At 39.3% G+C, this 27,379-nt stretch overlaps 3 protein-coding genes across 3 annotated transcripts; 1 reads left to right on the top strand and 2 right to left on the bottom strand.

The window, feature by feature from the left end:
• The first annotated feature begins 780 nt into the window (after positions 1-780).
• Positions 781-3,949, top strand: LOC307015970 (E3 SUMO-protein ligase KIAA1586-like). Its single transcript, XM_079644987.1, has 2 exons — positions 781-947; positions 1,722-3,949. Exons 1-2 carry the CDS (start codon positions 812-814, stop codon positions 3,605-3,607), a joined length of 2,022 nt encoding a protein of 673 aa, XP_079501113.1. The 5' UTR covers positions 781-811; the 3' UTR covers positions 3,608-3,949.
• Positions 3,950-10,932: 6,983 nt separating this feature from the next.
• On the bottom strand, positions 10,933-15,670 carry LOC307020368 (claudin-18-like; the record flags this gene model as incomplete). Its single annotated transcript, XM_079651677.1, has 5 exons — positions 10,933-11,088; positions 11,710-11,823; positions 13,077-13,233; positions 13,317-13,481; positions 15,451-15,670. The coding sequence occupies 5 exons, from the start codon at positions 15,668-15,670 to the stop codon at positions 10,968-10,970; spliced, it is 777 nt and encodes a 258-aa protein (XP_079507803.1). The 3' UTR covers positions 10,933-10,967.
• A 7,250-nt stretch (positions 15,671-22,920) lies between these two features.
• Positions 22,921-27,048, bottom strand: LOC307019257 (uncharacterized protein; the record flags this gene model as incomplete). Its single annotated transcript, XM_079649990.1, has 5 exons — positions 22,921-24,267; positions 25,717-25,871; positions 25,960-26,146; positions 26,316-26,427; positions 27,014-27,048. 5 exons carry the CDS (start codon positions 27,046-27,048, stop codon positions 23,989-23,991), a joined length of 768 nt encoding a protein of 255 aa, XP_079506116.1. The 3' UTR covers positions 22,921-23,988.
• Positions 27,049-27,379: the final 331 nt, after the last annotated feature.

The raw sequence follows: 27,379 nt of genomic DNA, 5'->3' as shown, positions 1-27,379 counted from the left end.
GAAAAAAAGGGGAACAGTGTCACATACATAAGGAACGTAGGGGTACACGCTAAAATTATAGTTCCACATACTGATGTGAGTCCTACTGCGTCAGGTATTAACACAAGATGAAACAAGAATAAACACAGATTTTGTGTAATTATATAGACATATTTACATAATATATTATATACAAATGAGACATAACTGTCCCTGTTACATATATATTAATGCTGCCCATTATGGGCACAAGCAATTTTCACCCATTTATTAATTATATGTTTTACATTTGAGTGTTTCCTATCCCCTAAACCTCCAGGGATGTACACAGTTTAATACTGGCAACTTCTTATTATGGGAAATATGAAAACGTCTTTTAAAACTACAATTCCCAGCAGAGAGGTGCCATAGAACATGTTGCGAAACACACAATAGCCAGCATGTGTAGTTCTGGGGACGGGGTGGGGGAGGCGGGGACGGGGTGGACCCGTTCAAATCCAGTTTTGGACAGTCTGCCGTGGTTCCAGTGGTGTAGTCTACGTGATACGCTGGTATACGCCGTATACCCACTAGAAAATGCCAGTGATTTCCGTATACCCTCTTAAAAATGAGCGATGATACGTAACAACATCATTTTGTGACTGCGCTTTCACGCTTTCACCCCTTCTGTGTTAATACTTTTGGACGTCTGGGGCTTCCGTCGCCTGTGGCCTGTTGCTAGGCAACAGCAACACACTCTGTTCGGCTGTGACAAACCCCACATTTCTCTAACGTTATCAGAATTTGATCCATCCACCATTCAAGTTCGCGGAGCGCTAAACAGGAAGCAAACATGAAACGAAAACAGACGACAATATTTCAATGTTTTCCGAAGTTTTCCCCTATTACCACTACAGAAGAAGAGCCAGGTCAGGCGGCTGTCCTAAAGGTGACAGAGAACGAGCCCGGTGCTACCGCAAATTTACCCGGTAAGTGAAATTAGCATGGTTATCATTAGCTAACTAGCTAACTTGCTAGCTGACTTGATCAACGTTAGTGTGGTGGATCAATGGAAGAGAAAGAGAGCGAGATACTGTGTGTGTGTGTGTGTGTGTGTGTGTGTGTGTGTGTGTGTGTGTGTGTGTGTGTGTGTGTGTGTGTGTGTGTGTGTGTGTGTGTGTGTGTGTGTGTGTGTGTGTGTGTGTGTGTGTGTGTGTGTGTGTGTGTGTGTGTGTGTGTGTGTGTGTGTGTGTGTGTGTGTGTGTGTAGCTTTGTGTGTGTATGTGCAGTCATAAACAGAACACAATGTTTATATTATCTCCTTGTTTCGGACACAGATGAGAGCTCCTGGCTAGCCTTGTGGACTGAAAGTCAGGCTATGGAATTTAAGAACAGGCATCCTTGGTTAGAGTGGAGGGACAGAAAGTTAGTTAATGTCAGCACACATGCAAAGGAAAGCTGATCTAAACAACAGAAATTCATAAAGTCAATGACTATGCAAATGAGAGTTAATTCATGGTCATGTTAAAAGTGCATTTAAAACATTTGCACCATTACATTACTATATGTTAGTTATCAGTAGTTGTCAAATAATTAGCTATTGAAAAAGTGGAACATTTTTCTCCTTTTATCTGCTTTTCATGCATTTGTTAGCCATGATGTAAATATTGTGAGCAGTTTATTAAATACTTTTGAGTAAATCTTGGATCTTTTCTGCAGATGTTATTGGTACAAACTTGTATCATGGTTTTGTTTATTTCCAGGTTGTGCTCTTTGCAGCGCTACAAAATCAACAGGTGTCCTCACAGAACAACGAGTGTCTATGTCTGAGGAGTGGGTGCACTTTAAGATCCAGTCCTCAGATTCAAGCAGATCAACATCTCTGGCCTCTTTGAGAAACAAGATTAGACGACATGAGACGTCCAGAGCACACAAAATAGCCCAGGAGCTCACGGAGAAGGGTGGACAGGATTTAGTGGGAAATTTGGTGAGAGCTGTGTCAGAGACTGTGTTTGCAGAGACAGATTCTGTATTCAGAACAGCATACTATCTTGCGAAGATGAACCAACCTTTTACTGACCATGATAGTCTCATTGAGCTTCAGGAGAAAAATGGTGCCAACATGGGCACTAGTCTGCACTCAAGGTACAGTTCCACAAAAATTGTAGAACACATAGCAAAAGAGATGCAGAAAAAAATAGTTCACAGTATTGTGAGGTCTTCAAGCAAGTTGTCTGTTCTCATTGACGAGGCTACATCTATCAGCCAGAAATCTGCAATGATTGTCAACTTGAAAGCCTCAGTGGATGGAGCTACTCCTGAATTTTTGTTCCTGGAGCTGGTTGAGCTGGAGAGCCAAAGGGCAAAGGATATAGAAGAAGCTCTGCTGAACTGTTTGGACACTGCAGGCTTCACTGAAGAGTGGCTTCAAAATAACTGGGTCTCATTTGTTTCTGATGGAGCCAGTGTCATGTTAGGCAAAAACTCTGGTGTGGCAACCAGGCTGACAGCAAGGTACCCTAACCTCTTCACATGGCACTGCATGAACCACCGTTTGGAACTGGCTGTATCTGATGCTGTGGATGAGGTTCAGGCAGTCAACCACTTCAAAGTGTTCCTAGAGAAGATCCACAATCTCTACAGTCAGTCCAATAAAAATTCACGAGAGCTTCTGGTAGCAGCACAAGAAGTGGGCTCGCAAGTCCTGAAAATTGGCAGAGTTTTAAGTACGCGATGGGTGGCCAGCAGTTTCCGTTCTGTAAAGGCTGTGTGGACATCATATGAAGCACTCAATAGGCACTTTTTCAATGCTGCAGGCGACCAAACAAGAAGCAGCAAAGAGAGACAAACGTATAGAGGCCTGGCACGTCGAATGCAAAGCAAGGAATTCCTGTGTGACCTCGGACTCATGTTTGATGCACTGTCTGAACTTGCAAACCTGTCTCAGCAACTCCAGGCCCATTCTGTCACACTCTTGAGAGCAGACCATCTTTTAAAGCGCACCATCAGAGTGCTGGCATCATTCAAAGATACCCAAGGAGAGAAATTAGAGGAGGCACTGAATGCACAAGCGTTGGGACATTTAGGAGCTGTTCCCTTGGAGTCAAATGCAAAGCTCACACCAATCAATGCAAAACAATTCCTACAAAGTCTGATCAACAACTTGGAGAAGCGCCTCTCATTTGATGGTGAAATGCTTCATGATCTCAGTGTTCTGGATACAGGCAAGTGGCCATCAACCCCTGGCATACGGCATGGTGAGGCACAAGTGAAACGACTCTGTAGGCGGTTCAATCTTGGTGAAGAGCAAGCAGTTAATGGTATGAGAGATTTCCTTGAGCACCCAGACAGTGAGCCTGAAAGCTTAAAGCCACTCATACAATGCATGAAGACCATCCCTTGCAGCACTGCTGAGTGTGAAAGGGGCTTCAGTCTCATGAACAATATATGCACAGACAAGAGATCGACACTGTTGTTGTCAAATGTAAGTCATTTGATGATGATCAGCATCAATGGGCCCCCTGTAACACTTTTTGAGCCAAGGAAGTACATCACAACATGGCTGAGAAGCCATCGCTCTGCCACGCAAGCAAGTAGGCAATGCACACCTCAGATGCCTGAGTACAAATATATCTGGAAAGCTCTGTAGACTACCAGACTATGTCTAGAAGTGTTCCATCCTTTTTTCAGGGCTTGTGGACTAACACAGTGAACCCAGTATGGACATGTTGAGTGCTTTTTCAACCCTCATTTATTGAGGTGAAGCATATTTGTTAATTGGTTTCTTGTTTGAAGCTAATTTGTCTTGTAGCACTTCAAGGATGTTTGCTTGTTCCTTTAAGCTGATACAGTACATAGTTTGACAATGATTTATGGAAGATAATAGGGCTGAACAAGTTTGAATAAATATCTAATGCATTGAAAAATATGTTGAAAATGATTATTGTGTGATATTTGTGCAGATCTATGCGAAACAAAGATGTTTTTTTAAGTGTAGAATATGATGTGATGGTCAGGACATCTGTAGCATGACCATATTTATTGTATATTACTTGAAAATTGCAGTAGGCCATATTGAGATTTTGATGAATATGTCGATTAATTGTTCAACCCTAGAAGATAAGTGGGCTTTTTCCATCATTGTTCATTCTGTTATTTTTGTATTGTTAATGTCACTGGTAGTTCAAAGACACACACACACACACACACACACACACACACACACACACACACACACACACACACACACACACACACACACACACACACACACACACACACACACACACACACACACACACACACACACACACACACACACACACACACACACACACACACACACACACACACACACACACACCTGAACGTGTGTCATGTAGCACCCTTTGTTGTTGTTACCTATTTCCGCCAGCGGGTCATATTGACCCCACCCCTTTTCACATAAACATGACGTGTTGCTATTGCAACGCCTTTTGTCTACTGCGGTTCCCACTACTGACTGTAGTGAATGAGTGCGCTCCCGCTCACCGGAGACTGCTCGCGCTGCGCTCCGCAGCAAACAGCTGTGGGGCGATTTGAAAGTACGTTATGCTGGCCGGGGTGTCTAAATAATGCTTCCGGGCCAGCGGGCCATTTATAATGTCGAGCCCTGTTCATATGAACAGCTGAGACTCCACAGATCGGGTCAGAGGTCCTGGCGATCCACTAGCAAAACAAACATCCAGTAGGCTATTAACCTTACTGTTTTTACTAACAGTAACCAACTAATAATTTTCATAAAGTGCATATTTATTCCAAACTCACAATATATATATCCTTCCAGTAATAAAACGTAATGCACAATGCAATGGTACACAGTATCCAAAGTCTTTAGGCACTGGTTGGAGGCATTCATGTAAAGCAGATCGCCAGAATCCAATCCTGGTAAAAACGTTACAGAGATCAAATGTTTCCTTGTCTGAAAGGAGAAACCTAATTTTAAAACAACATTTTCAGTGTGTGACTTGAAAGATAAGTTCTAATAATAAAACCTAGATATTTGTATGTAGTGACCCTTTCAATGTCAATGTCAGTCCCTTGAACAGTACAAATGTTGGGGAGAAAATAAGTTAACTTTTTGCCATTTGAAAATATAATGAGTTTGGATTTGTCTGCTTAATACTAACTTGAGTTGAGATAAATTAGATGGAATGACATCATGAACAATAAATAACAGTATCATCTGCATAAAAATGGAAAGCAGCCTTTGATAAATTATTACAGAGATTATTTACATATAGCCTATGGTGAAATTATTGGTCGGGTTCCATCTACTTTCAGTGTGTAAAAGGAGTCTCCTATTTCCTCCACGATAGCCTCAGTCACCACATTGCTGAGTGTACTTATGAGTTCATTTTGCATTTCGTGACAAGTGTAAGTGGCGTTTCGAAGGATTGATTTCACTACATCAGCCAATTTGGGGTCTTTTTTTATCGTACTGTATAGTCCAGCAGGGAGAGGAAAAGGCCACTGCCCACCTCTGACATGTTATCAAAAGCCTCTATCTTCCCTCGTAAAGGCAGCTGGTTTTCCACCAGAAATCAATAAGAGAGGAGATATAATACCTGTTTTTTCGTAGTTGGTCTGCGTTAACAAGTGTAGAAATCTCTTTTCCAATGCTGGCACGCCTCTCTCGCTCCTTCCACATTGCATAGCAAGAGAGATGCTCCTTTGAATTTGCATGTTTCTGAAATCCCTTGTCTCTCTCCACCGCATTTTTCCAGTTACGGAAGCCAACAGACATAAATGCATCCATTCTCCGGGTTTTGCTAGACTGCCGACAGCAGAAACAAAATGCAGCATCGGCCTTTACACAATGACACTGTATTCAAGCCAGTCTCGGTTGTGATACCAAGCAGAGACAAACGAACGCCTCCTACCAGTGAGGATGCTGTAAGGGTACTGTTTTAAGAAGATTTGTTTGGGCTGATCAGTTCCAATATCGTCTATGGGTTGTTGAATTCCAGCGCTAACGTTAGCTGCAGCAGGTGGATGGGCTTGGCTAGCAGGTTGGCTGGTCGAAGAGCACGGCTCCAGCTCTTCAGAGGTGGTGCCGCCGGCGATGCTGGAGATGGGTGCATTATTCCCTTCGTTTTCAGGAGGTGGAGGAGTTGGAGGAGGCCGTGTAGCAGCTGCACCTTGCAGCCATTTATGTATATCCATTACTTTATTACTGTCCGACAGTCCGAGCATTAGCTTCGTCTCATTGACTTGCTAATTATGCGCGCATTTTTTGAATGAATAACAAATCAAAGGCCGGGGTCATTGGTCAAGAAACACACCAATCACCAGTGAGAATACCTCAGGCTGTGTTTTTTATTTATATTCTTTATTTCTGATTTATTTCACACAAAAAAGATTTAGTGGAAACGTTTTCACTTATAATATGATACAACATTTTTTTTTTAAAACGGCAAAGTGGCAGGGCTTGCCTGGCCTGGCAGGGGGGGCACAGTGACTCATTTGGGGGGGCATGGCCCGCGAATGCCCACCCATGACGCCGACCCTGACACAGTCTCAAGACTAGTCTATGCATTAGTGATTGTGATGGTGTTCATGAGGTGTCGCTCCGCGATGCGTCGCTCTAGGATGGATGAATACAATTATTACAGTATACCCACTACAAAAAAGTAGACTACACCACTGCGTGGTTCCATCCCATTTCATAGTGCTGTTCGACGCTCGGCGTAACCCTCTGCGCACTGCCACTCAAACATCCAATCACAGAGCTTGAGCACTATCACGGGGTTTGTGAAGCGAAGCGGAGAATTACTTCCGGGTGTAAAATTCTCTAAAGCAACTACTATGAGCTGCTCCGACCCTCGGTCCTGACGGACTCCAACTTGTGTTTATTAATCAAACAAATAAATACACACAAGGATACTTATGTGTTGTTGAGTAAATAACAGTCTGTGGTTTAGAAAAGAATACAAAATTAGAAGGAAAAAACAATGAAACAATACAGATTTCAGTATTCTGAGCCCCTACTCTCCTCATAACTGACGGCAACAAAAGTCCTACATTATTCAATTAAAATAAAGAAGTAAAAACAATAAGTGTGGCTTGATATTGAGTTAGAAAAAGGTTGATCAACGCTGTGAGAATGGATCTGCCCAGAGCATTTCGCCGCGATTACCAACGTTCAGGGAGCTCTCTGCAAGTCAATGGGACGCCCTGCCCACTGAAAACTGACTCTCAAGGGGTACCCTGACCGTAATATTGTGACGGGGAGGGGCCCTGACCGACCGTCAAAATGTGACGGGTTGGGAGTGAGAATGTGTTGATATCAGGGGATTATTGATCAATCAAAGTGGAAATAAGAGCTAATTTATAAGTTACAGGTTTACCAAAATGTTTTCATAGTTTGAAATCATCATCTTTGGATAATTTCTTCAGTTGTAATTGAGAAATCTGATAATTAATTTCATTATTTGGGGCTCATATGAATGGTGGTTAGGATTGTCAGGTGGCTCCCGAATGCAGGCAAATAAACAAAACCAACAAAGCAATCTTAAATTATTTTTATTGTTGCACCAACATAAATATGAGCACAAGTCAAAGTGGGAGATCTCTTAAAAGGATAATAGTGAAAAGATAATAGTGAAAAAAAGAACAGGGTTCTGCTTAACATGCTCACAAATCACTGAAATACATGTCACACTCATTGTGTACATACTGTACGTACTGTATAGTAGATAAGGTCCCACTCCACTGACAGAGCAGTGATGCATGTCTCTGCCAGGAGATGGGGCCAGAGTTCCAGGAATGAGGATTATTAGCTGGATCCACATGGTCCCACTTTACCATACACCCTTCAAAGGAAGGGGTGAATTCCAACTGTTTCTAAAACGAATTCATGTTTATAAAAATAGGGGTCAATCTACATTTCTGCATCATACTGTAGAAGTTCCCCTTAGCTCTCATAATAAATGTATCGTAAAATGCGTAGCCAAAATACAGACACTGAGATCCTTGAGGACAAAACATTAAAACCATCACATTAAATATTTTTACACCAGATTAAGCATTGTCTCATGTCTGCTTTATGAGGAAAATACATTTTTTTTCCCTTGTAATGTACACACACAGAAAAATGCAGTTAGAATAGAATTGGGAGGGATGAAACCCTCTTTAATGGTCACACATGCAGAGCACACAGCACACACAGAGAAATGTGTTCTCTGCTTTTAACCCATCCTAGTACCAGGAGTCTAGTACTAGGAGCAGTGGGCAGCTATTGTACAGCGCCCAGGGAGCAATGGGAGTGAGGGGGGAAGTGGGGTGTCCGGTGCCTTGCTCAAGGGCACCACGGCAGGGCAGTAGGTGAACTGGGACCTCTCCAAGTAGCAGTCCACACTCCATACTTTAGGTCTGGTCGGGGACTTGAACCAGCAACCCTATAGCTCACAGTCCAAGCCCCTACTGACTGAGCCACTGCCTGTTGTTACAAGTTATTTAGATACTAAAGACTGTGGGGGGGAAAAAACCCTATCATAAAAAACCAACAGTGGCATCATGAATGAAAATCCTGAAAAGAAAATACATGTGGTCTAAATCAAGACTATAATTCCCTTAAAGTGAAAACTAATATTGAAGCTGTTATTATCTAAACACAATGTGTGACATAAGTGTCACATAAACATAAAATGCATTTCCTTACAAAGAAGTTTAGATTCAAGAAATATAACACATGCATAGATTGAAGAGATTCAAACGGATCAAACCCTCCTGTTGGGTGAATGTAAGACTGGACTTTATGAGGACTATTTTCTATTGATCCATCAAAGTGGAACACTCAATGTCCATCATACTGCAGGTAATCTTTGTATCAGATCTGTCATTATGTGCAGTGCGTTAGAGAAAGTGCTCCTCAATCATTTCCAGTCGGCCTCACCTATCTCTCAGTCCATGAGCCCGACTGGAGACATGAGAGTTCCCTGCAGGCATGGAGGAAAGGAGCTTAAACAAAGGTTTGTCACATTGTCTTAATGCAGAGCCATTACTTTGCTACACTTTAATTAGAACAATGAATGACTCACTCTAAGTGTGATTAAATGTTACCACCTACTTAATACTTTCATTAATTGCATTATCAAGAAATGTGATTTCATGCAAATCATCTAAACCATTTTCTGCCCGTTCCCTGGGAAATAAAGACATCCTAGTGGAGTCGCAGTGCTGCCTGGGTATTAAAGAGCGGGCCTCATACAGTATACAGCGCCTGCATCAAACCGTGTTTATTAGAGGAGAGACATTTACTTTATTCAATTACCCTCAAAACAGTGACAATTATTTGATTCATCATATGGTGCTGCAGGCCTGCAGATAACAGGTAAGTAGCATGAATAAACTGATGACCTGTGCATTTTCTATTGATAACACTAATAGGATAAATAACAACACAATAACCAATATTTGTTCAGATTTTGATGCTCTTTCATGACTTTTATAATGAGTAGTGGATGTCATTTTATGTTCTCCTAAATTATTTTGTGTGTGAAAGAAAGGTTTTCCTCCAATTTCAAATCTGCGTTATATCGTTTCTGTTGAAATTATTTAATTGCATACTGAAACAGTTATTGTATATACATATGTTATCACATCATTAACTCATCTTTATTTGAGGAAAAAGTTTGTGTGGTGTGACTTTTTAAAATGTTGTGATGCATATTCTCCACTTAGCTAACAGTATAGGCTAAGTAGCAAACCGCTGTTCCACCTGGCTCCAGGTTTCCTTTAAAGGGGCCCTATTCTAGTGATGTTCAGGTGTATATCAGTATGTAGTGTCTCTACTTTAAAGAGTTCTCTCCTGCTGATGTTCAGGTGTATATCAGTATTGTCTCTACTTTAAAGAGTTCTCTCCTGCTGATATTCAGGTGTATATCAGTATGTAGTGCCTCTACTTTAAAGAGTCCTCTCCTGCTGATGTTCAGGTGTATATCAGTATTTAGTGTCTCTACTTTAAAGAGTCCTCTCCTGCTGATGTTCAGGTGTATATCAGTATGTTGTTGTGTCTACTTTAAAGAGTCCTCTCCTGCTGATGTTCAGGTGTATATCAGTATGTAGTGTCTCTACTTTAAAGAGTCCTCTCCTGCTGATGTTCGGGTGTATATCAGTATTGTCTCTACTTTAAAGAGTTCTCTCCTGCTGATGTTCAGGTGTATATCAGTATGTAGTGTCTCTACTTTAAATAGTCCTCTCCTGCTGATGGTCAGGTTTATATCAGTATGTAGTATCTCTACTTTAAAAAGTCCTCTCCTGCTGATGTTCAGGTGTATATCAGTATGTAGTGTCTCTCCTGGGACATGTCTCCATGCTTTAATGTTCAAAAAGCTCTTTATTTTTCTCATACTGCCTGTGCTGCAGAACCTCTTTTCACCCTCTGTCTGAAACCAGAGCCCAGTCTGCTCTGATTGGTTAGCTGGCCGGCTCTGTTGTGATTGATCAACTGCTTAGAGATGTCCCCCCCCTTAGCATATCATGCACAATGTGTTGGAGCGCTGGCCAATAAAAGCGATAGTGTTACATAGTGATGTCACTATGAGAGAAACTACCTCTGGACGGAACACAGGGATTTCAGCCATTGTAGACCATTTAAAAAATCCTATTGAATACACTACAGGAAAAAACCCAAAAGCATTACAGGGCCCCTTTAGTTATTTTATTTTTATGTATTACATTTTTTTTTTAAATATGTTTTTATTTATTTATTTTCTTATCATCTTTTGATATTTTATGTAACATGATATGGTGGAGCATTTTTTATTACACAAATAAAGAATCAGATTCATTTTTTATTTGACAAAAATATCCAAATACAAATCCCAAACCAGTATTAGATTTATAAGACACTGTTAAAAAAAACACAATAAAAAACACATCTCAAATGTTCAGCCAGATTAAAGTAGAGAAAAGCACAAAACAGAAACAGCATGACAGAGCAGCAGAGTGTATGAGAGAGAATGAGTTTACACATAGTCAAATCTCTGGTTGGACCTCCCGTCCACGCTGGGAGCCTTGTACGAGGGTCTGGTGTCAGACCTGTAGATCGTGGGGTGAGAGGGCGCTTTATAGGCCATCCCATCATACCTGAAGAATATCAGAAAAACAAGCAACTTTAAATAAAGACAAACAGGAAGTGGAGCTGCTGCAGTGAATTCTGACATCATCTAACATCAGTCTCTATCCCACGTATAGATAATACAATTGAAATAAATAGGATTAAAAACCTTTTGACAAGGGAAAGTGTGACCAGGAGAAGAATATATTGACGTGTATTGTTTTGGAAGCGGCCTCCTCGTAAACACTTGCAACTCTGCATTAAATATGCAGAGAAAAAATGGCATGGGAAAGGGATTCCCCATATTTTTTCTTTCTTTGTCTTTTCTTTTTCTTTTTGTATTGTCTATATTGTCTATATAATTTGTATCTGTATAAATCCCTTTTGTGAGGGCAAAAAAAAAAACAACAATAAAAAGTTGGTCACAAAAAAGAAAAGAAAAAAAGATGAACTTATCCAGGGGTGCTTTACATTGTTGTTCAGCTTTGTCAGGAGCCAGGGCTTCCTTTAACAGGAGTGAACATTCAATCTGCACTAGTTCTGCTTACTGGACACTTCTGTAGGAGCACCCTACCCCATCCAGAGCACAGAACATCTGACACCACTGGTGGTGTTAATCATTAGAAAAGGTCAGAGATGACGGAACGTACCGCTGGGTCGTCTCTGAAGTCATTCCACGGCAGGCCAGACACAGCATGATGCCCCCGATGAAGAGGACAGCCGCCCCGATCCAGCCCACAAACAGAGCGGGGCCAAAAGTGTACCTCAAGAAGACATTGTTAGTAAAACCTGACAAAGCAGCCTGGTTTCACCAAATGCCATAAAAATAACACACTAATTCCAGAAGTGATTTTGCCAGTTTTGCCGCCAGGTGGACAAAGTAAATTTACTGCAATTTAGTCATCCAGAGTGTAGAAAAACTGCGTTACAACAAGACCTGCACTTAGAATGTACATTAAATACAAAAAGTAGTTAATCTGCATGACCACCCATATCAGATTTCTTTTTTATAATATTAAACTGTCTATTTAAAGGTACCCTATTATACTCCTTTTCATCAATATTTTAAAGCTCTCAGATATATACAAAACATGTCTCTGAAGTGTTTGGCTGAAACACCAAACAGATCATTGCAGCATTACCCATAATACCCTCTGTTACAGCCCTGTTTCAAAAGTGCAAATTCTCTGTCTGTTACTTTAGATGAAAATAAGGAGCCCCTCCCCACGCCCCTCTGAGAGAGATTTGGTTACGAATAACTCAATGGTGCTCTAGGAGGAGATTCAGGTGATGCGGGGGGGGGGGGGGGGTTACCTTGGCTGGTGATTGGCTAATGGTTACACAAGCCAAAAAAACATTATGACATCACAAAGTGACCAAAATCTGTTTTTTATATAAATGGATCAGGACAAAAAGAGAGGGGTCTTTGTTCCTGAGACTTTCAGAATCTCTTTACACAGAGGGGACACATGTCTATGTATAAAATACATGAAAAAGTGGATTTTGCATAATAGGTGACCTTTAAAGTAACCAAAGTTAATAAATAGATATTATTCAAAAAAAGAATACCTGTCTCTGACTTGTAGTGGAGTAGAAGTATAGAGTATCAGAATTGGAAAATACTCATACATTAAAATGCTATTTTAGTACAGCATTTGAATAAATAATATCAGTGTCGACCAATGGTTATCACTTAGGTTTGTTTGGCTTTTTTGTAAGTAATTTCACGGTGCAACAATATTAAGTACTTAAGTTAAGTTGCAAGACAAACAGGTTAATTGAACCTAGAACATGATATTTCCCTAAGCTTAGCTAATTAGACATGTTTGGATTCACAATGTAAACCACATCTTTAAAACTGCAACACATGTCCGTATGTGGCGCTTCACGATAACTACCTTACATACGAAAGTCACCAAATGTATGCAACAAAAAAGTGGCATGGTAGTTAGAATCCTATCCATGAAGTTGAACAAAGTGTTGTAGCAGATAAAAAAGCATTTTAATTTGTGCTTACCTCGGAGTCAGATTTCCTGAGAGTCCACCAAGACCCCCCCCGCCACCGCCACCATAGCCGCCACCGCCACCATAGCCGCCATCGGCATATGTGGTGAACCGGAAGCTTTGCACAATCAAGTTAGCGAAGGCAGACACCCCAGCAATGCCACACACTCCTGAAAATGAAGAGCAAACGATGGGTGAGTGCAGAACAGTTCTGCTGTAATAACAGAACTACACGTTGTGAACATCACTGCACCTGCCAGAATGATCATGACCCCAGACGTCAGAGTCATCGTGGCCTTGATGCTGTCCTCCATGTTCCCAATCTTCAAGCACTTCAGGGCAAATATGGCGATGAGGACGCCGATGGCTCCGAGAATGATTCCAACAATCATCAGAGCCCGCACGGCCTGGAGCAGAGCTGCAGCCAGAGGATACCACTCAGAACAATCTCAACACAGTATTTACTCATAAAATAAATATGCAAGCGGTCAATGGAGAGCTGTAGTTCCTTAATATGGATCTACTTCTGCTCTTCTTTATTTCAGAGGAAAATATGTTTACTTCATTAAATCTATTTGGCAGTTATAATTAGTTTGCAGGTTAAGATTTTGCATGCAAAAGCATAGGATCAATAAATAAATAAATAAAGATGCATTTTTACCCCAAAAAGATTCCCAACAGGATATAGAGTTAAAATAGCTAAATATTGACCAGCTTCAACACAAAATGCTTCTTATACATTAGTGTATCAATATCGATAAACATTTAAATAAAATATAGAACACTTTTCATCCTTTTTAAGCACTGACAAATCAAATATTTTCTTGATGCATAAGTTGTCAAAACTTTACTTTAAAAGACACTCAAAACGCATGGCATGTTTTGAAAAAAGCAAAAAATAATACAAATAATGTTGTTGTTTTTTTCCAGGCATAGCAATATTAAAGTTACAACTCTATATATAAATCAAGACGCCATGTATTAAAACGATTTGACCCAAAATGCCATCTTTCAATCCCCTGAGATATTGTACCTGTATTATTCCAGCCTTAAGCCTTTAAGACCTTATGTACAATATGCTCTACACTACATTCAGCTGTTAAGCACAGAGTGTGGAAATTTACTTTACATTGTGTGACACTCCTCTAAAGCTTGTGCTTGCTCAGCTAAGCTTTGGATGTCTCATAAAATTTCCATTTGATTCCGTAGAGACACCATCTTTTCTGCAGTCCGCTGCATTTTCATGCAGCAGGTAAACGTGGAAAATCTGCCCTAAAACCTGCCGAATATTCCAAAGTACTTTCCTAGGGTCCTTTGAAAATGTCCTCCTTAATCCAACATGTGGAGCAATGTTTGATAAATGTATTTTTCTCTCTGGGTGTAATTCTCTTACCTGGCAGTCCTAGTATGGTAAAATAAGGCCTGCACTGCGTTGTACCGTACGACGTCCCCACGCATAAGTTCCACAAACCAGAGTATGTGTAAATGTTGGTCACAACTGTAAAAGATCGATCCTGCAGACTCCACATGTCCATTGCTGTTGCAGCTGATATTAAGAACTGCCCCAGCCCAGACAACATGAATCCTATTAACTGAATCATCGAGACCGCCATTTTAGATGTCCCGCTCAAACAAGTAGCCAGCGATGTCACAGAGTCATGAAATGGCAGCGCCTGAGCGGCTGCTTATCTTTATGTATGATTCAACAAGGAACCGTTCTTATCAGATGTTTACCCAATTTTCAGTCTTTGTCCCAGTTTCGGTAACAGTAGCAACGAGAATTTCCTCCCCTTCGTAACAAAGGGTGTGGTTTGACTTTTGAAAAATAAACTGATAATGTTACATCTGCCAATATGTCATGTTTGTTTGTCTGTTGTAACAGGATGACTGTTAAACTGCTAGCCTGATTTTGGCTTGGTGGGGTGATGTAGCATGGACCAGGGAAGAACACAATGAGTACTGTACTTTTGGGGTACTTGTACCTGACCTGAGTTTTTCATGCATTGCTAATTTATCATTCACATGTAGTACTTTACTTATAGGCCTATTCATTTACAATTGGGAAACCATTTTCGTACATTGTACTCTGTTACGTTTATCTGACAGCATTGGTTACTTTATAGATACATTTTATTAGCTAATACAAAATATGTATACATTTATGAACAAGTCATTTTTGACTCAGATATGTATACATGTTCATTTAATTTATTTATTGTTTTAACAGCTACTTACCTGTATATCATTTTATTTTTTATCTCTAATTGTAGGTGTGACTATAGTTACATTTTGGCATTATCAAAAACCATCAACCTTTATTTTTTTGGTGACTTAATGAAGTACTCTCCTTCATCATTTGTGTTGCTTTTGACAAAATAAAAGTGTACCTGGCAGTCCCAGAATGGTGAAATACGGCCGGCACTCAGTGAAGCCGGAGCTCTGCCGGACGCAGGAATTCCACAGGCCCGAGTAGGAGAAGATGGCCGTCACCACGTTGTCGTAGAGGTCCTCAGTCGCCCACTGATCCATCCCTGTCGCTGCGATCATCCCCCCCAACCCTAACAGACTCAGGAGGAAGCCCATCACCTGACAGAGAGTCGCTGCCATGGTTCTTCTGCTGGTGGAGGGAAAATATAAAACTCCAAATTCTAAAGCTAAAGGTCTGTCCTCAGCACTGCGGCTGTGAGTTGGAATATGATATCTGCAGGTGTGAAGTCAAGAAGGACTTCACCATTGACCCTGCTTGTTTGCACACAGCCCAGTCATGTACAGAAGGAGTTGGGTGGAGCGTATTAGTGAAATATGATTACTGTTGGCTCCTTAATTTGGTTGGTATAGAGTAAACATGAAGTGGTTTGGTATACAGTCATTTTAATGTTTTTTAATGAAAATAGTGTTGGAGAAAAATCTCAAATTCAGTTACTCGCTTCAGATTTAATGAGTGCTGCTGCTGGTTTGTACTGTCGGCAGATTTATATGAACCTGTCCCACAGTTGTTGGGTGAAGCTGTTTTGAATTCAAGACATCAAGTTCAACAGTCCTGAAAACGTTGTTTTAGCTTCCCACTATGAACGGTGGGGTTCTACATGAACACCAAACCACTCCCACACAGTGTGAAGAAGCAATGCAACGTTTTGAGGAAACTATAAATATCTATGTTTTCATGAGTGTATAATCAGTTTAAAATGAGCCCTTCATATCCCAAGTCTACTATGTTGAACCGCCATGTTTCTACAACAGACAAATCAAACTCCAAATGGCTCTAGAACTAGAGTTATTACTCTCATATACGTCTGCTGTAGGCTTAGAAATGTAAAGTTACACCCAGCAGCCGGTTAGCTTTACGTAGCATCACCACTGAAAAGCAAAAATAGCTGGCTTGGTTCTGCATAAATGAACTGTACAAAAAAACCTCCTCTAGCATCTCAACGGTTTGGGCTGCAAAAAAAAATTAAGTTTACAAACAGCCATCACATTTTATTGGCGGGGAGCGTACGCAATTATTTCTTGATTGTGACCAGCGTGTTGGTTGTCTGGCATGCTATGCTAAGCTTACCACCTGCTAGCTGTAGCCCTATGGGACATATCTCTCAGACATGATCTCAACACATTTCCCAAAATGTAAAAATATACCTAAATTCCTATGATAAATAAATTATAAATAACTATGTCTCTGATTGATAATTATTTAGTCATAGATATTTATGTTTGAGAGAAACAATACATAAGGGCTTTAAAAGAGCCAATCTGGATGGATTTCCTAACTTTAGCTGCTATTCATGTTTAATTTTCTTGACATTAAGATTTAAGTCTTCTATTTTAATGGTTGACAAAGATGTGGAGCACAGCCAGCATCCTGTTTATAGCTCCTGGGCTGAGTCATGTCCTCATGATGGGAAACCTGAATGTGATGGGCTGCCATGTGGCAATAACAGGCAAGAGAAACATTATCTCTTATTTAAATTCGTTTTTTGCTGTCTACTTTGCAAAATCCCATGGTAACACTGAGCATTACACAGTTTTGATACAGGATTAGACGATGTTGGAAACAACTTGAAATAAGGCATTCATATGGGCTTGGAACCACACAAAATGCATCATAGTATTGCCTCAGTGGTTTGTTCATACCTCTTTAGATCTTGATACATTCAACATTATTTAAAGTGGTTATTAAAGTGTCTTTTGAATACTGAGGACTTCAAAGTTAGTTTACTGTTATTATATGTTGCTTTAACCAAATGTACAGTTTGAATATTGTTGGGCAGTGTGTCTGGACGGGCTGTGTTGTGTGATACTGGACGTCCCTTTTGTCGGGGGGGGGGGGGGGGGGGTGCTGTGTATCGTGTGGCACCAGCAGCCAGTCAGGCTAAAGCAAATACTGATATGATTGTAGTGAACTGAAACTAATTTGCCTGTGGCTGATATGCAGAGGAGAAATTGAGACCAGGGCTGAATCGAAACTGGGTGGGGCTTTATTCAGAATAGAATGTATCATTATTGTATTTACACAACTAATACACATAGAGTTGAACCTTTGCTATAAACTTGAGGTCATGTCAGGTGTCTCAGGATGAATATAAAAGTTGTGTTATAGGTTAGGATTTATTATCTCATTTTGTTTAGTTCCCTTGTTTTTTATGGACAGTAACACAAAAGTACAATGTAATATTTGATAGTTGATTATAATTGACTTTTTTCATGGTAATAACTGAAGTCAGAGAATATTGCTGACTGCTTGGAATAAAATAAGTATTGCCAGACACAAAAGATTGACTTTTTAACTCATTACATAATATATCAAATATCAAGTATTTATCGATAATAGCTAGAAATGATATCATGGGAAATACTTTAAATATATACATTTACAAGTAACCTAAGTGTATTTATTTTAAGAAATGCTTTGGCCTTAAAAGGGTCAAACTAAAGTTATAAAAGAGGGAATAATCCATTTAGACATCCATATATTACACAGAGATATTGACATAATAATGTATATAGGGAAGGAAATACATTTGTTTTAAAAACCTAAGCTAAATCAAGTATTAAATAAGGTTAAGAAAATTTGTTTAAAGGCAGACTTGACCTCTCTGTTAACTCATTACACGCAGTAAATCACTCATGAAGGTGTTGTGAACATAGTTCAAGTGTGGTTTATACTACCCTTTCTCTCTCCCACACACTCACACAGACGCCTGATTTAATCACTATCAATAGAAATAACTGCATGCTGCTGCACTAATGATTTTTGCTGTCTGCTGTGCAAAGCCATTTGCACCCCAGCAGGCTGAACCTTAAGCAAACAACTGTCCAGCCTCTGAGTGCTTATCCTGATCTGCCCTTACTAATATACATGAAAAGAGAAGCCACTTCACACATGTTAGCCGTGTAGCTTCGATCATATGAATTATCTGTGTTGTTCCTTCCTTGTATCAAATGCCACCTTACTGGAAGAAGCTCTAGGTCAGTGCTGTGATGTGTGATGCCCCTTAATCAGAGCCAGCATGCATTGGCCGGCCAATCAACAATGCTCTTCACCCAAATGTTGCTTTTACCCGCAGATTTCTTTTTAGCAAATCAAATGTTTTCAAAGCTCCAGAAAAAAGTCCTGCTAAATTGAGGGGGAATCGTCAGACTTTTTTTATGAAATGAATTGCAAGACTTTTAAAATATTTCCTTTGATAGACTGGTGCAGCCATAAAAAAAACGTGATTATTATGTCTTATATTTTTATATTTTATTCTATAATGTATATAGAGTAATCAAATCAAATCAAATCAAGTTTTATTTATATAGCACATTTTTAGACTCTATTATCTACTCTATAGCCTATACATTGTAGTGCTAACAAGCTGATACATAATGATACAGTAAGACAACGGTGACATAGTTTTTTCAAAATGATATTGTTAATGTGTTTGAAGTTGTCTATTTAAATGTACAGACCATTTGGAGTTGTGTCCACTCAACCCAGTCTCATGGCATTTCGTGTTCACCAACACGATTTTTAATCTATTGATTCGTGTTCACCAACACAATTTTCTCCATTTTTTCGTGTTGCACAGCACGATTTTAAAAGCAATGTATTTCTACTGGTAATGTGTTTCGTGCCTGCAGCACGTCTTTTTCTCCGGTCGGGTCGTGGAAGACCGGAAACTGTGTGGTTCATAAAAACATGTTCTTACTCAATATCAAGCCACAATTATTGCTTTTATTTTAAATCGTATACTTTCGGACTTTTGTTGCCGTCTGTGAGGAAAATAAATGGGGCTCAGAGCCTCATAATACTGAAATCTGTATTTTTAAATCTTTTTTTTCTTCTAATTTGTTATTCTTTTCAAAATAACACACTGTTATTTACTCACCAATAACACACAATTACCCTTGCTTTTATTTATTGGTTTAATTCCATAATCTCTGGCTTTTTTGGTGTCCGTCAGGAACTGAATTTCAAAATAAAGATAACCGGAAACAGACATAGGCCCCTAGGAGTTTAGGATGGCCGAAGACACTACACTACCCATAATCCCCAGCTATCATTTAGGACTACAGTCCCCGTGATTAATCTTCAAGCGCTGGGATTGGATGTTGGAGTGGCAGCTCGCCAAGGTTACGCTGAGCGTCAAACAGCTGTTTGAAATGGAACAAAACCACGCCAGACTATCCAAAACTGGAATCGAACGCCCCCCCCCAGAACTACACATGCAGGCTATTATGTTTCGCAAAATGTTCCATGGGACGTCTCTACTGAACGTTTTCGTTTTTCCCACAATTAGAAGTTGCCAGTATTAAACACATTGGTGTTATCAAATGTAAAACATATAATTAATAAATGGGTGAAAATCACTTGTGTCCATAATGCGCAGCATTAATATATACCCACATGACAGCTCATTGTTACTTTGTAATTCTACTCCACAATTCAGAGGTTAACCTGATTGCCAAGTCCCAACAATCAGGAGAGATATTTGATAGTTGGTGCTTGTGAAGACTAAACATTTATCTGCAATTGACATGAATGGAAACAAGTAATAAAGTATATTCATTACTCGTTATTCGCTACTAATAGTTAATTTAAGACTGTATAATGGCTATTTTGCACATCCCTTTCAAGATTTCAAGATTTTCAAAGGTTATTGACATATCATATACAAAACTACGGTGTATGCAATGAATGAAAATCTTGGGTCACAGGTTCCTCAACAGCACATTACAAGACATCTATCAACATGGGTTTGTACCTCCACCATTAAACTGTCATATTCTGCACATTTCTTATACTATCTAAATACATAAGATTATAATTCATATGTATAATATCAGTTAAAATAAGTGCTTCAACATAGTTAACATTGCAGGAAAGCAATATATTAGACGTTAAGTACTTTGTCAGGCTTAATATTTATCTTTAGATACCCCCAACGTTTTTTTCTTATTTAAAAGAGGACCTTAATCTAAAGTATTATTTAATGTGTAAATGTTTAATGTTTTGCACATCCTCCTATTAATATCTTTGTACATCTGGCACTAAACTGTTTTATTGTAGAGATCACTTACAGTATCTTCTTGATTTTTTATATTCTATATTTCTATCACAGACCTTCTACTTTCCCCCTATGAAAGTATGTACTCTTAATATTTATTTAATCAAATATAACACATAAAAACAATAATTCAATAACGTGCTTTAACCACTAGGCGGTGCACACAAGGTACACACAGCTATAATAACTTTGTATTATTAGTGTAGGACACTTATGTATGTACAACATCTGAAGATGTGTAGTTTTATTCATGCTTTCACATAATTTTATAGCATATTGCTATACTATTTCAGACTCAGTATTTACATTCTTATATTCAAAGAAAATCAAAGTCCTTTTATATCAGCTGTGCACCGTTATGGTGTAAATATAACCTATCTACGAATTAGATCAAATATAAAAGTCAGCCGAATTAAGGTTGATACTGCAAGGAGACGTATTGTGTGAAGAGAAATTGAAGATGTTGTTTAATTGTTGATATATTTATGATCCACGTTAAGTATTCAGTTTCGGCGGCATTTCTTCCAGTTTTTCCAAAGGTCTTCTCATCAGGGCTCTATAAATAAAGAACTACGGCAGATCTGTAATATGTAATGCAGCCGGACCGTGTATTACAATGCCGTTATGTGATGACTTTCAAAGAGAAAAGCAAGAACACTCGGAATTAAGTATTATTTTATTCTTTTAAAATGTTTTCCGGATTTCATATCATATAAACACCAAATCCCAGCATGCATTGCGGCTAAAACATCCAATCAGCGAGCTTAAACCATAGCTGAGGATCTTGGGTAAGCGCTCGAAATGCCTACGTCTGTTTCCGGTTATTTTTATTTTGAAATTCAGTTCCTGAAGGACGCCAACAAAGCCAGAGATTATGGAATTAAACCAATAAATAAAAGCAAGGATAATTGTGTGTTATTGCTGAGTAAATAACAGTGTGTTATTTTGAAAAGAATAACAAATTAGAAGGAAAAAAGATTTAAAAAATACAGATTTCAGTATTCTGAGGCTCTGAGCCCCATTTATTTTCCTCACAGACGGAAACAAAAGTCCGAAATTATACGATTTAAAATAAAAGCAATAATTGTGGCTTGATATTGAGTAAGAACATGTTTTTATGAACCACACAGCTTCCGGTCTTCCACGACCCGACCGGAGAAAAAGACGTGCTGCAGGCACGAAACACATTACCAGTAGAAATACATTGCTTTTAAAATCGTGCTGTGCAACACGAAAAAAAGGGGAAAATCGTGTTGGTGAACACGAATCAATAGATTAAAAATCGTGTTGGTGAACACGAAATGCCATGAGACTGGGTTGGTCCACTTGATGAATGTGAGTCTTACATACACTGTCCTTTTAACTATGTTTTGGTCAACACATCCTCACTCCCAGGTCGGCCTACGTTGACGTTATGTCAAGGTCCCCTGTGTCGGCTTTTTCCAACGCAAGGGGGCGGCCCTTAGCGTACATTTTCAACTTTCCGGGATGTCCATAGACTTCTATATAGCTCCCTAAACGTATGTTGTAGACGACTTGAGATCGCGAGCGAATGCTACCCACAGATCCATTCTCACAGCGTTTATCAATCTTTTTCTTACTCAATATCAAGCCACACTTATTGTTTTTACTTCTTTATTTTAATTGAATAATGTAGGACTTTTGTTGCCGTCAGTTATGGGGAGAGTAGGGGCTCAGAATACTGAAATCTTTATTGTTTCATCGTTTTTTCCTTCTAATTTTGTATTCTTTTCTAAACCACACACTGTTATTTACTTAACAATAACACATAATTATCCTTGTGTTTATTTATTTATTTGATTAATAAACACAAGTTGGAGTCCGTCAGGACCGAGGGTGGGAGCAGCTAGTAGTTGCTTTAGAGAATTTTACACCCGGAAGTAAGTATTCTCTCCGCTTCGCTTGACAAATGAGGGTTACGCCGAGCGTCCTACAGCACTTGAAATGTATGGAATGCCATTTAAGCCAAAATTAAATAAATAAATACATAAATAATTAAATAAATACATATATATATAAATATGCCTATGAAATAAATTCTGAAATAAATAAATGAGGCAATAAATATGTATACATGTACATTTAAATACACATTTATTTATTTCATGGGACTTTTATTTCATAATGACAAATGTATTTATTTATTTCAAGAGACTTTTATTTCATAATGACACATTTATTTATTTCAAGAGACTTGTATTTCAGAATGACACATTTATTTATTTCAAGAGAATCGTATTTCATAATGACATATTTATTTATTTCAGATTACTTGTATTTCATAATGACGCATTTATTTATTTCAGGTGACTTGTATTTCATGATGAGACATTTCCATTCCTTATATGCAAATGAACGGGGCGTGGTTAGCTCACAGATCCAGAGACCCAGACCAAAGCATCAACACCACACTGACTCCTCGATAAGAAGAAGAAAATGGAGAAGGACTATAAGGCAAACCACTAAATTCTCAGAGTCAGACATCGCATGTGATCTGATACTCTAAATTTCACCCGCCAGAAATGTTCGCTTCTTCTTCTTCGGTGTAAATTGTCCGTTGGAAAACCAGTTGACTTCTTCTTCTCTCGGTTTTTTGGCGGATTGCAAACAACTTTAAGGTGCATACCGCCACCTACTGTACATGAGTGTGAATCATCATATCATTCCATCTCTTAACTCATGGACGTATCTATGATCTAATCCAAAAATAAATAAATAAAAAACATAATAAATAAAACAAAACAAAACAACAATCTATGATCTTTCCTGACCTAATGTTAGATAATTTTACCTACCCGAGTTTCACTAGAGGTAAACAGTGCCTTTCTGGTAGCTTTTTCTCCCTCTCCTTTTGTTCCCAAAATACCAACCACACTCCATTCCCTCTCTGCCTCTAAAACGTTATCCTTTAGTTTTTCTCTTTCAGCTTTATAGATGTTCCACATTTTCTTTAACTCCACAGTTCCTACACTTGTCACTGTTACTTTTCCCCATGACATGCATCGTACCATTCAAAGCTATTAAATATACAATGTATTCTGGTAACTATCAAAATAAAGACATTGTATAGTATTCATAACAGTATTTTTATTTAATAAATTATACTTAATACAATAATATTACAAAAAAAACCTACATCTAAATAAATATATCATCTAAAATAGATGCATTTGATTTAAAAATAACAAATATAATTCAAAATGTAAAAAGCAACAAAGAAATTATAAACATTCTTTTTCTTGTTAATATCTATTATCTTCTCTGTTATGTATCTTCCGGTCTTTTAGGGCGACTGTGGCTGTGAGGGAGTGTGGTCGTCTTTCAACCAGAAGGTTGTGGGTTCGATCCCAGCCCATGCAGTCAACATGTCGATGTATCCTTGGGCAAGATACTTAACCCTGAGTTGCTCCCGATGGCATGGCCAACGGTGTGTGAATGTGTGTGAATGTTAGGTCCTAGAGTAAGGTACACTGCTCTGTATGAATGGGTGTGAATGGGTGAATGACATGTAGTATGTAAAGCGCTTTGAGGGGTCTTAAAGACTGGATAAAGCGCTATATAAGTACAGTCCATTTGCCAATCTGGCCAGCATTTTTTGGTCCTCCACGTCTTTCTTGTACAGCCACTGCTTGAAGCAAACTGAAAATAAGAAACAACAATGTTTTAACAAATCGTATAAAATTATGTGATGATAGAACTGCAAACAGAATAGCTGTAACTTTAACAAAATAAATAACTCAGTTACCTCTAATCATTAACCCATGTTTGTATCATTGAGTTAACCCTGTGTGTTGCTGCTAGCATACATAACACCTGACAAGGAAACGTTACTCACGGATGGGGATACAGAGCTACTAGAAAGAAAGTCGAACCCGGTGCATTTCTCCCTCTGAATGTGGTGCACTTTTGCTAAATGTTTAGACAAATAGCTCGTGCTACCGCCCTTACATGCTAAATTCTTATTGCACTTTTGGCAACGAGCATTTTCCACCTCAAGACCAAGCCCCCAGGAAGTGCGCCGGACTCTGAGGAAAATATTCGTTGTGTCCAAATGGCGGTACTACAATTTCCTTATCAGTCTGTGACGTCGACCGGCCCAGAAATACTTTTTCCCCTTGACTAACATTGGGAAAGAGACTTCTTTAAATCGGTGGATAATTTTTTTGAAACTAAATAAACTACCCAGTATGAACTATTGTATAGCCCTAGAATCATTAAGTCCTTAAAGTTGTAAAATGCACTAAAAGCCGAATCTAGATTTATTCTCTCTCTCCATTCTTTCTAGTGAGCCGAGAGTGTGTGCTCGGGGGGCGGGGCTTAAGGGGCGCATGCTCTGTGAGCGCACAAACGGGTTCTTCTGCTCTGACAGCCAGGCATGCTGGGTAATCTGTGACGTTTCGCTCTCTAAAAAATTGGGCCATTTTGACTTCATGCGCCAATGAGCAGCTCTCATAGGAAATAACGAGACCCCGCCTCCCACGCTGTATCCAGTTCTTATTATACATCCATGCTCAAGACGGGTAACATAACTACCCTCGGGGCGCTTAGTTCTCTCCGCCATGTGTTTGTGTGCGCACGTGTGTGTGTGTGTGTGTGTGTGTGTGTGTGTGTGTGTGTGTGTGTGTGTGTGTGTGTGTGTGTGTGTGTGTGTGTGTGTGTGTGTGTGTGTGTGTGTTGCATGCATGTAGCAGGTTCTGTGTGTAAACTGCCCCACCCCCTCGCACACCAACCGGGGAGAGAGATCTCTCGTCTGGATTGGAAAGATCGAAAATAAATCATAGACGCACTTTGTAATCTTAATGCATATTAGAAACGGAGTTGGCGACAGTAAGACTGCGATATAATGTTTATGTAGATATAATACATATGACATCTATTTTTTAAATGTCTCCAGTACCGATAAAAATATTGATAACGTTGGACCTTAACGGTACCACGGTCTTTAATCATTCAGCCCCGGGGCCCGTTAATACTGGGGCTCGGTACCCATCCCTAGTTTTAATTATGACATCATCAATATTACATTTCAAATAACCAAGTACTTGGTATCTCACAAAGAGCAAGTTGCTAGTGCTGCTAAGAACATACCTGGTGATGTTGATGATGGTGGCTCTTCGCTGCAGGATCTGGTCGATGTCCTCCTAGCAGAAGCGATTGCCTTCGTCGTTCTCGTCCATGATGGCGGCGTAGGCTCCTTTCCTCAGGAGGTCCTCGATCTCCTTCTTGGAGAACTGCTGGACCGGCTAAAGGCGACGCAGAGAGACATTTACACAAGTGGATTTAGAAAACTCTTTTCAAATATAAACTAAGCGTACTGCAACAGCGACTGACACAAAAATGACTTGGCATCTAGAAATATGTTGCCTTCTTTGTTCCCACTCATGCTCTGCAGGACGGCACGGTCCAGCCCGAGCTTCAGACTAGCTTTATCCAGCATTTCCCTCTCATAGTTTCTAGTGATCAGACGGTACACCTCCACCGCCTTAGACTGGCCAAAACGATGACACCGAGCTTGAGCCTAAAAAATTAAAAGAGGGGTCAAAAGAGCATCATGTGCAGCTGCTGTTCAACGTTTTTAAGCATTAAATGGGAAAATATACACTTAAAGAACCGAGGGAGTAAACGGAAAGACTGTTGTTGTTGTAGCCCTATTGAACTATCTTTAGGACAGACAGAGCATATCGTACCTGCAGGTCATTTTGAGGGTTCCAGTCAGAGTCAAATATCACACAGGTGTCCGCAGCAGTGAGGTTAACAAGCTCTTGATCAGGTGTTTCATGTGGGCTGGCATGATCCTTTCTGCAGCGATAAATAAAGAAAACAAAGAAGACATTATTAATAATAGTAATGATGGTAATAACAATAATATTAGTATAACTATTTATATAGCACTTACACAAAAAATGCCACTGTATCAAAAATAAATAGGTCCTGATTTCTTCTATTTAGTGTTGGATGATTTGTTGTATTGATTGCTGATGGATGTTAAGATATGTTTTACGATTAAAACAAAAAGATTATTGTATTTGGAATCAAAAAGTTTACAAATCGTAGTTTTAATAAAATGACTAGCAATATAGGGTTTATTCAACAGCGGTAAAGCATTAAGTTGCTAAATTAACGTACACTGAACTGTAAAACGTACCACTATTTAGGAAATGACTTGATCAGAAGGATTGACTAGCAAGACAGCAAAGAGGTGGAGAAGGTCTCTGTCATGTACAACCATTGGTAGATGTTACACCTGAAAGAAAGATAAGGAAATAAGAGCACACATGAGGAGAAACACCTTCTTAAGTAAAAGACCAAATCATGTTGGAAATGACATTCCAAAAGCTAAATTCAAACTCAATACCATAAATAACTGGGTACCAAAGTGTTTTACCTGATAGAACACGTTCCGCACGGAGCAGTAACCATCCGGCTCGGCCTTTTGCTGCATATCATCTCCTCCCTCTCCACTGTTTCCAGTAGATCTCTACTGCCTCTGTCCAATAAAACAGAAATGCCCCAAAACAATCATATTTAAAAAGTTAAAAACAATAACTTGCTTTTGGAGTTCAAATGTATTAGAATCTCACCTTTTTCCTGGATGTCAGGAAGGCGTTCCCTTCAAGTCCGCAACCAGTCATAGCAAAGGAGTTCAAATGCAAAGCCTGAACGATGACAAGAGCGAGACTTACATTTTACAAGATAAATAATACCAGAGCAGTGTGTATGACATGCAGAGAGCAGATCAAATCCCTGACAG

Source organism: Notothenia rossii (assembly GCF_949606895.1).
Source record: "Notothenia rossii genome assembly, chromosome: 1".
In the NCBI taxonomy this organism is placed as follows: domain Eukaryota; kingdom Metazoa; phylum Chordata; class Actinopteri; order Perciformes; family Nototheniidae; genus Notothenia; species Notothenia rossii.
Note: the sequence above shows the minus strand (reverse complement) of the source record. Positions and strands in the feature narration are given on the sequence as shown.

Bases quoted from the DNA above. Each gene is read 5' to 3' on its own strand.
- LOC307015970 (XM_079644987.1), top strand. From the start codon at position 812: ATGAAACGAAAACAGACGACAATATTTCAATGTTTTCCGAAGTTTTCC. The intron at 948-1,721 runs GTAAGTGAAATT...GTTTATTTCCAG, and splicing joins TGCTACCGCAAATTTACCCG to GTTGTGCTCTTTGCAGCGCT.